General features: G+C 39.4%; 1 protein-coding gene across 1 annotated transcript in view; it reads right to left on the bottom strand.

Annotated features, from left to right (window-relative positions):
• Positions 1-1,025: 1,025 nt before the first annotated feature.
• Positions 1,026-10,668, bottom strand: part of CTTNBP2 (cortactin binding protein 2) — a gene marked incomplete at its 5' end in the record, with an annotated part of 168,062 nt that continues 158,419 nt past the window's right edge. Inside the window, 3 exon segments of the mRNA XM_014593214.2 lie at positions 1,026-2,049; positions 9,275-9,376; positions 10,427-10,559. Coding sequence (XP_014448700.1) covers positions 1,810-2,049; positions 9,275-9,376; positions 10,427-10,559 — 475 coding nt within the window.

Genomic DNA, 10,668 nt, shown 5'->3' with positions numbered 1-10,668 from the left:
TACTGCTGGTGAGTGAGTTCTCACTTTCCCTCTCAGTCTGCCTCCCTCACCTCCCCCCCCCCCATCTCCAGTGAGTGCATGCACCCTATGGCAAAAATCTAAAAAAAAAAAGAAAAGCTAATATAAAACACAATGTCTTTTCCCTAATAAATCAAACCAAACTTGATATAATCTAAGCAAGTGTATGTAAGTAGGAGAAAAACACATTACAGCCACCTGAACCTGGGTATGTTAGTCTATGACTTTGAGTCTATGATTTCATTTATTTTCCCTCAAGATTAGTGTCTCTTTGTGAAAATACTTGAGAATATCAAATACTATTGGGCACCAAGAATTTGGTTCAAGTGCAACGGAGCTACTGTGTTCAAGTGTAAGATGATTTCCCACAGCTCCTCTTGCCCTTTGCTCCTTGCCCTGGGCATCCCACCTCACTGCACACCTCCAGGACTTGCGTTACAGAGATGAGGACCAGGAAGAATGCTGACAGTTGGATTTTAGTTTTTCTTTGATGGGAAGTCCTACCTCTACTTTATCCCTTATGACATAATCTTAACTACACACTTTTTTCTCTTCTAAAGATAAACATTTTTGTAAAGCTTAACATAATATCAATGCAGGTATGTGTACTTTAACATAAATAACTTTTTTTCTGAACAAAATGGGATTTTTTTATATCCTTAGACCAGTTAAGTGATCTTGGTATAAAACTGTACTTACAGATATTTATGAAAAAGAGGAAAGCGCTTTATTCAATGAGCCCTTAATTCCCGAAGCTCTCTGTGTCTGAACAAATTATATCTAATACTTTCCAATAAGGTGAGTCTTTCTGTGAATAGCTAGTGAATATCAACATAGAGAACTAGTTTTATGAACAGAAATTATCTGTTGCACAGATGAACCATTCAATATTAATTCAATATTTTATTTTCCTTACTTACAAGGCATCTTAACTGTGAGTTCTGTAATTAATTTCATCAATAATTTTAGAAGAAACAGTCTTGGAAATAGCGGTTGTGCTAGTAGAAATAATACTGAAGAGGGAGTTAACTCTGAATTCATTTATTGAAGCACTTATGCAGGTATATTTTTTAATGTTCACTTAAGTACAAAACTTTTGTAAGAAAGATAACACTTTTATTGCATTATAATTTTTATAGTTTATAAGAGTCAAAATGCAAACTCATAAGCATAAATATACATGATGCAACCAAATGGCAATGTAACCACTAAGGTTTAAAATGTAAAACTAGAGTTTACCAGGCAAAATACTTAATATGGCTTTTAATGGAAAATAACTTTTAAAATGTCTTTTATTGCCCCATTCTAGTCCTTTCCCATCCTGTGAACAGAAAAATTGATTGCCATTTCAAATGGTACATGTTATCTAAGTCATTGGTGAATATGTTTTGTAACATGTAGTATGCAATGTAATTTGTGGATTTCTTTAAATATATATATATATACACACACACATATGTACATATATATATAGCTATACAGTACACAGTTCTGCTTTTATACCCCTGAACATCTTGATTAAAACTATTACAATTTTTCTATTATAAAACTACTTGAAAAGTTGGCATAACTTCTTGGTACTGAAGTTCAATCCTACAGAATATTTTTTTAAAAAGCAACAAAATGTTGGTTATAAATACATTCTTTACAAAAAAAGTCGAATAGTGGTCCCGCACTCATACTTTATATTACAGTGGAACTATTTTATTCCTTTAAAGGTATTTACATCTTGTCCTGGTTTCTGTGTGAAATATACAGAAGATGTTAATAGTGAGAATATCGTAGGCAGGCCTATTGGTTAGGTTTTTCTATTTGTTCATTTTTGTGTAAGTTCCAATTCTCTCTAGAGTTGTTGTTTACTTCTATTTGCCTTGTATTACTGCTGCTGCTGCTTCTTTTGGTGTTCTGGGAACACTGGGTGACTTTACTTCGAGGAACAGGAAGAAAAGACTTAACTCTTGGAACACTCAACTCAGTCTTTGATTTACTGTTGCTGCATTCAGTAGTTTGATGGCTGCTGAGAGGACTGACCTGAAAGAGAAGAGAAACCAAACACATGTATCATGTTTGCCATTGTTATCAACTTCTTCTGTGATCGGCTCTAACTTTTCTTCCTCTCTGTCTCTAAGCAAACATGCAGGACTAGTTTCTCTGTAAATGCAGGCTCTCAGGAAAAATCAAAGGAATGGAAGAGGACAAGCTGAATGATTAATTATCTATAGACTTACTGCCTGATTTTCATTGGGCCCTTCCCGATGTTGAGAAACACCTATACCTTGAGTGCTACTGAGTCTGGCACCTGCTAATCAACAGAAACTTCTCAAGATCCTGGTCCTGAGGAAACCACCAGATATGACTAGTCTGACTATTTACAGGCAACTCTACAAATCAATTATGTTACCTTGGGTAAGTCACCAAACATTTCTGCTTTCCTATTTCAGATTTTTTAAAAAATGGACTATGAATCAAAAAGTCTTTTTATAAGACAAGCTATTCTGGTTGCTTGGTATACAGCAGGGAACATAAAAAGACAAGATCCCTGTCCTGATAATCACCTGGTCAATGTTCTCATTTTGCCCAATGAGGAATCTGGCTTGCTCGTGTCAAAGAATGGAAATACTGAGACAAGACTTCAGGTCTCTCAGCTTTCATTTACAGTGGTTTCTCTATATTGCATTAAATTCTGCAATTTTTTTCCTTCTTTTTAAAAAAATTCTCACATGTAATCATTATATATTATTACAACTTATAAAATGAATTTTCCCAGCATGAATACATTGTATATCAATCCAGTTAAAGAGATTATCATACATGTTATCAATAACAGATAATTTTCCATTTTTAATGTTTTGCTTTTTATTTTCTCCTTGATGAGGCCTACTAAGTGAGCTGCTCTGAATGCCTCTGAAGCAGTTGACATTGATTACTTTCCTTCTTTGAAAGTTATATTGCAATCAAGATTGTAACCACTAAAAGATTGAAAATGTAAAACTAGAATTTAACAGACAAAATACTTAATATAGCATTTAATGGGAAAAACCACCCTGGCTTCAGCTGGCAGTTGCATTCTCCTGGGTGTCATCTTAAACCAGTGGTCTCCACCTTGGCCACATTAGAATTACCTGGGCAGCTCTAAAAACCATTGCTGACTAGGCCCTATCCCTACAGAGCATGGTATGGACACACTGTTTGCAAAAATCCCCTCCATAACTCTAGCGTGTAGCTAAAGTTGAGAACCTCACCCTTAATTCCTCAATCTCCTTTTTCTCCACTGATTAACACTGTTGATCACCTTTCCCTTCTGCCTGTTTCTCTCTGACTAAATAGCTCTCAAAGATTGACCTGTAGCCCTCATTGATCTCCTGATCTTGAGAACTGCATTTCTACCCGCCAGCTGACAATTCACCTCTATGTCTAGCCTGCGCCTCAATCTCAGCTATTCCCAAACCAAATTTATTGCAGTCCCTCAATTATACACATTTCTAAAGCATTTCCTCTTGGCTCACTGGGCAGGATACCTCAGTTATCTTTAACAAATTCCTCTCTCTCCCACCTATCCAATGTTACCTGCAAATGGGCAGTAATGTCTGTGTTGCTATAAAAAAAAAAAAAAAAAAAAAAAGAAGAAGAAGAAAAGGAAGGAGATAATTTAAGTCCTCACTAACTGCAGAATAAATCTTCAACTAAACCCTGGCTCTGATCTCTTAAATCTCATCCTTGTGCTCCATCTCCACCTCTTAACGTCTGACTTTTTTAAAGCCCAGCATGACATGTGCACCAAAACTACTCCTAAGTCACCCAAGTGAAATCTACTGGTGCCAGATTTTTCGGTCGAGCTGACAGTAAATGGGAAGACAGCTGTGCAAGTCTATTTTTCCCAAAGCAAGTATGTAATGAATGCTTAATGAAGAGGAAATATGAGGTCCAGAGTATGCGCATTTGAAGAGAAAAGGAAAGAAAAGAAAGAAGGCGAGGTAGAAAAAGTTTGATTTTGCTTCTTTTTTTTTTTTTTTTTGAGAGGTTTTTGCTATAGGGCGTGTGCACTCACCAGACAGACAGAGAGAGACATAGAGAGAGAAAGCGAGAAATCACCCCCCATGGGGGATGGTCACGCCACAATCCCTTCTCCTCTATTCTTCTCTCGGGATCTTGGGCACGCACGCACACGCACCTGGCATGAGTTTTAAGCCACCGGGTCCAGGATGCGAACTGCGGTTGACTACGTGGGCGTCCAGCGACATAGCCATTACGCTGACTGCTGGTTCCCTGACTTTGCTTCTTGACAAACGTTAATCCTTTCGAGAATCATGAAAAGGCTGGGTTCTGCTGTACTAGAATGACCAACTGTGCCCATGGAAGCTGAGAGAAAAGGCTGAACTATAGACAGTTTCAGCATGCACATCCCAGTTGATCTCTGTCACCTCCAATTGTACTTTATGGTAGGTTAACAGTAAATGGGAAAATAAAAACCATGCTCGATCTGATTAGTATGCTCTGCTTTTGTTTTATTGAAAATCTTATGCTGTCATGACCAGAAAGAAAATGAGAATTACATAACTTTTGATGGTTCAGTGGTTCAAGAGTCACATGCTAAAACCTAACAGGAAAGACACAACACAAGCATTCAATGCAATCTAACCTCATTTCTCTATTTTTTTTTTCTTTTGGAGAGGTTTTTGCCATAGGGCACAAGCGCTCACCAGACAGACGGAGAGAAAGAGAGACAGAAAGCGAGAAATCACCACCCAGGGGGGATGGTCATGCCGCAATCCTTTCTCTTCCATTCTACTCTTGGGCATGCATGCACAGGTGCACTGCTTGAGTTTAAGCCACCGGGTTTGGGACATGAACTGAGATCGACTACATGGGAGTCCAGTGACAGCCATTATGCTAACTGCTGGTCCTTCTCTTAAGTCTATAAAATGGGACTCCACCATGGTAATCTCAAATCTGCTCATGTTTTACACCATATTATAATAGTATTCACAAAATATGACATATTATAAAATAATAAATAATCGCCATGCAGAATCTGTATGGGTCACTGAATGCCCTCTGGCAAGCCACAGGGTTAGTAAGAAGACCCAGAGAGAAGGGAGATACAGTGTGCTTTTTCTAGTTTATTCCTTTATCTGCAAAACGGAGGCAAGGAGAGTATGTCCTGATGGTCTGAAGCACCAGGAAGAGCTGATCATGGTTGGGTGCTGAGCCTGTATGGGGAGCTGAAGGTGGGGCTGAATCAGTCCCTGGAGGTGTGAGGAGAATGTGGAGCATCACTTGGACCTGCCGTGGGCCTCAACAGTTCAAGGTTGGCAGTGTCAGAACAGAGAAAGTGAAGTTGCTGGCACCCAAGCATAGGTTGGGTATCCTCCTGAAAGTAAAAATGGACTAGAACTTTGTGGGAGACTTGAGGTATGTTTTTTTTTGTTTTGTTTTGTTTTTTTTTGAGAGGTGTGTGTGCTCGCCAGGCAGATAGAGACAGAGAGATAGAAAGCGAGAAATCACCCCCCAGGGGGGATGACCACACCGTAATCCCTTCTCCTCTATTCTCCTCTCGGGATCTTGGGCATGCATGCACATGTGCCCAGTGTGAGTTTAAGCCACCGGGTCCGGGACTCGAACCACGGTCGACTACATGGGAGTCCAGCGACATAGCCATTATGCTAACTGCTGGTCCCTTGTTTGTTTGTTTTTAAAGAGATCTTTTTCTATAGGGTGCATATGCTCACTAGAGAGAAAAGAGACAGAAAGACAGGAAAATCCCCCCCACACACACACACACCCCTAGGAGGGATGGCCACACCATAATCCCTTATCCTCCATTCTCCTCTTGGGATTTTGGGCACACACACCCAGCATGACCTTCAAGCCACCAGGTCTAGGACTCAAACCGCAGTTGGTCATGTGCAAGTCCAGCACCTTAACCTTACCACTTTACCTCCTGTTGGGCCTGAGTTTATAATGTTAAATGCTTCCTAGGCTATAGCCTAAAAGTTCTCTATTAAAAATATAAGATTACTCTCAATGTTTATGCTTATTTGACTAAAAACAAAATCTGCTAATTTGTATATAAAACTTACTTTGGACAGTGACTTTAATTATTTACTCAAAGAATTACTGTTAAACCAGAGCAATTCATAATTTCTTTCTTAATACGAGGGGACCTCAAGCTCATGAAAAAGATGGATTCAAAGTATGAATTTAGTTTGATCCAAAAAATTAGAAATCCATAGTTTTTTTTACCATACACATTTTTCATGGACATTTTGAGGACCTCCCACTCAAAAATATTGTGACCCCTCTAGACAGTAAAGTAGGGAGTAGAAAGAAAAACGTGCAGGGAAGATAGTACTGGTGATGGATCTTTAAAGATGTACAGGACAGTGACAGTGGCAAGAGAGGGTTCCATAGAAGAAGGATGGATGAGGACAGACATGGGGAGCTGTGCAGTGTAGTTGGGCCTGGCACAGTACGCACGAAGAGTTACGCGTAAACAAGTTAGAGGAAGGTATATGGACTCTAAAAACACACTGGAATGGAGACCAGCAGATGGTGCAGCAGTTACATCACTGGACTCCCACATGACTGACTGCAGTTCAATTCCCAGACCGGGTGGCTTGTGCCTGAGATCCCAGGAGAAGAAGGGATTACAACACAGTCATCCCCCGGGGGGGTGATTTCTCACTTTCCCTCTCACTGCCTCTGCCTCTGTCTCTCCTTCTCTCTCCAGCAAGCACATGTACACCAGGGCAAATCTCTTTAAAAAAATATCGTAGAATGAAAAAAGTGGGTGAAAAATGAGGGTGACAGGCCAGATATTTGTTTTTGTTTTAGGGTCATGAGTTCATCCCTGGCTGCACATGACAATCAATGAAGAGCATAAAAATCCAATATCCAGGATGTGTCTCAAACCATAACGGATAGAGTCTAGGTCCCAGGGATTAAAAAAAAAAATCCTCAAGCAGATTTTATTAAACAACCAAAGAGGAGAACTTTTGATTTAGAGGGAGAATCCCTTGTATTTACATGAAAGGAAACCATTCAATAGTATTTACTCCATTCGTGACCTAAGAGGGCATGGAAAGATCTTTTCATTTAGAAGGCTAGCGAACATGCTTCTTGATCAATAAGCCCATTTAAATTCCATTCCTGTTGGAGCACTAAGTAGTTAAATTGTGGCAAGTGAGGAGGTGGATGTGAATTCACTCACTGTTTTTTCCAATGGATAATGGGGGCAGCAAGGCCCCTCTCTAAGGGAGGCATAGCCAGTCTCTGGCGATGAAGGACAAAATCATTTCAACTAACCCAGAGAGCTCTTACTTTTAAACAGAGTTACTTCCTGATAACAGAAGAAACTGGGCATTTAACCAAGAAATGTTATTATAGTCGATGTTCAGAAGGAGAAAAAAGGAAAGAACCTGCCGGCTTCTAGAAGAAGGCTGACAAAACAGTGTTACTTTGCCACCTGCTGGCAGGTTCTGAGAGAGAAAATAAAATCTATTGGAGAAGAGTCCCTTCAAGTGTCTTCAGGTAAAGAAAGTGACAAGTAGGAGGCCGGCATACTGATACATCAAAATGCATATCTAAAAAACCCAAAAAAACAAAACACCAAACAAGAAACCCCCAAACAAATCATGCAATTCTTTTGTAAAAGCTGAGATAGTATAAAATAACTCCATTTTTTTAAAGGTCTCTTTATAAAATAAAGCTGTCCTGAGCTGCCCAGAGCTTGTCTGATGTTTCAGTACTATTTTTATGGACAGTACCTCATCATAGTAACCCAATGTCATCACAAGACAGCAGTAAGGATAAAAAAATGTTCCTCCATTAGACATTGAAACGTCAGCAGCCAGTCTCTATCAGTCACTGATCGCTTTATAAAGAATTGAGACTTGGCCCAGTAGAGAAAGTAGCTCATTTTTCCTCTTCCCACATCCTCACGGTCCTTCCACTATATTCCACAAGTAATGCAAAAGGATGGTCTGTGAGACCCCAGAAATGTGCTCTGGTCTTCAATCAACCAAAGCCCAGGGTGGACCATCATATGTGGCTTTAAAGATGGCAAAGAGACAGACCCTGAACACAGTATTTTTCAAATAAAGTGACACCAGGGTACCTTCTGAAGTCATCCTACTTTAAATATTACCCATTGTGGCATGCTGCTCAACCATTCCCAGTTGGACGAAAATGTAGACCTTATGATAGTGAGAGGTTGACAGCCTTGCATTTCTTCACAGATCATCATCTTATATATACATATATTATTAGAGACCCCGACTCTGCAAATCCCCACTTCACAACACACATCGCTCACATAGTTCCACACAGAACTAACAGGACCCAAACGAATGCAGTGAGAGGGCAGGGGCTGCCAGTGGTCAGGAAGGGATTAGTAATTTATAGTTTCACTATGCCTGCTCTATAATCCTGCTTCCATCACCCCCACCTCGATCTTTGTAAGCCACCCTGGGAGTAATGAGAACAGGATGTGAACAGCATGGCTTGGTGAACTAACCACATGTTACTAAGTGCTTCTATGAACTCTGCATCCTCAACAAAATAGCTAACGGGTAAGAAACCCTTTACTGTTTTGGTTCACCCAGGAATACCATGCTGTACCACCTCTTGTCATTTATTAACGGATAGATAACGATCCAGCACCACAGTCCTGGAAGCTGTGCCAAGAGGTTAATGAAATCCAGGGGAATCCTGGCTCTTCTATTTGCCATTCTGACCTGTTTGTGAAGGAAAGGCTCTCCCTGAAATGTAATGCCTGTTGCAGCACGTCAGGAAACTAAAAATGAACATTAGATAATTTATTTTTATGCATAAAACATCTTTATATTATCACTCACTCCTGTAATTAACTCTACTTTTCCAAAATGCAGAAAATCATAGATGTTTTCAAAAGAAAAATATCAGACTTAAAAAAATGGATAATAGAAGTTACATTATTTCAAGTTGGGCACACACAAATGAAAACATATGGAGGCTTCCTCAAAAGACACCAAAATCTTTTGAATAAAATTTTAGGCAACAGAAGGGAAAAAAAAAATGCTTTTCTATATCCTTCTTTTAAGATATTATCCAAACAACAATCTTTCTAATATTTATGAATGAACACTTTTATCTTAATCCTATTTCTCATTTTCCAGCTGTGCTTTAAAAATAGCTTTGGGATTTACACTAAAGATTTGTGAAGTCACTTCCACAGCAATCCTCCTTTTTCCCATCTTGGAGCAAAAACGGGACTTACCTTTTGAGACACTGGCATTCTTGGATTCTTAACAGTTGCTGAAAATGCAGGGTTGTTTCCTGAACAATCAAACCTCCTTAAATCATCCCTGGAATCAGCAATCTGGAAGATAATCGATTTATCAAGTCCTGTCTCCACAGTTACACTGTGACACACTCACGGCACAGGTGAAAACCCAACTTGGGGGCTCTAAAGAACATACCCTCATGTTCATGAGAAAGACTTGATACCTACGTCAAAAACTGACAGAGAATGTATGAGAAATATCCTCTAATGGAAAATAATTTATTAAAAATGTCATAAGAAGAGGCAGGCCCCACAGGCTAGTGGTTAAGGAAGCTGGATCCCATGCAGCTTACTGTGGTTCAAATCCCAGTCTTAGTGGCATGAAAATCACACTGGGTGCAGGTACGTGCATGTGTGCCCCATACCCTGACAGAATAAAGAGATGCAGGAGACCATACCCTGTTGGGGGGTGTTTGCTCCTCTCTGGCGAGGGCAAGCACTCACAGGCAATTAAAAAAAAAAAAAAGGCAGAAGTCCAGAAGAACACTATAGGGTAGGGTGGTGTGAGTGGAGAGCCATATGGAAAGTCAAGAAAGCATACAAAATTTGTAAGATTTAATTATTACTTTATTTTTTCCCCAATGGACCAGTATTTCAATTCATTACCAGGAAGATCCAATTAATGAAATAGTCCATTTTACATTGTCCTAGAGATGAGGACTATCCAAATATATTTGTCGAGTTTTTCAGTGGAACCTGATCAAGTTATAGCTATTTTCTTATTATCCCTTTCAAGCAAAAGGCATTTATCAAGGAAGCTTGGTCAGACTTGCTACAGACATCAGGGTGTTAAAACAGGTTGAACGTGATGTTGTTAATCCTTTCTTTGAGATTTCGGTCACTGGTTTCTATATCAGGATCTCAAATTTCATAGTTTAAAGACTCTGACAATATGTATTATACAGACAAATTATTTTCCTTAGATGTAAAGAAAGTTGTTATTTCTCTGTCTATAACACAAGTCTGCTGAGATGCTTATTATAAATGTGTTACAATTTTCTCTTACTGATAGATGATTGACACGTCGCAGCTAGGAAAACATCTGAAGGAACTCAATGTGAACTTTCACTCACTCATACTTCCTACCTTGCTTATATCAGATTCGGATTTGCTGGAGCACATACTCTGAAGTTCCTGGACAAGGTCTGCCTCGTCATCTGAGCTCACAGAGAGTCCTTGATCCAAATTCAATGTCAATGATGGCTCGTTTTCTAAGGACCTAACAAAGTTCAGAAGAGAGTTTTTTGAAGTGAGAGCACCAAAGCAATTCCTAGTGAGGAAGTATAGACACTGTACCTTTTTGGAGGATTTAGTGTGGGGGTAGGGAA

Source organism: Tupaia chinensis, unplaced genomic scaffold, assembly GCF_000334495.1.
Source record: "Tupaia chinensis unplaced genomic scaffold, TupChi_1.0 Scaffold139935_1, whole genome shotgun sequence".
NCBI lineage: Eukaryota > Metazoa > Chordata > Mammalia > Scandentia > Tupaiidae > Tupaia > Tupaia belangeri.
The sequence above is the reverse complement of the archived record's forward strand: the minus strand, read 5'-3'. Positions and strand labels throughout refer to the sequence as shown.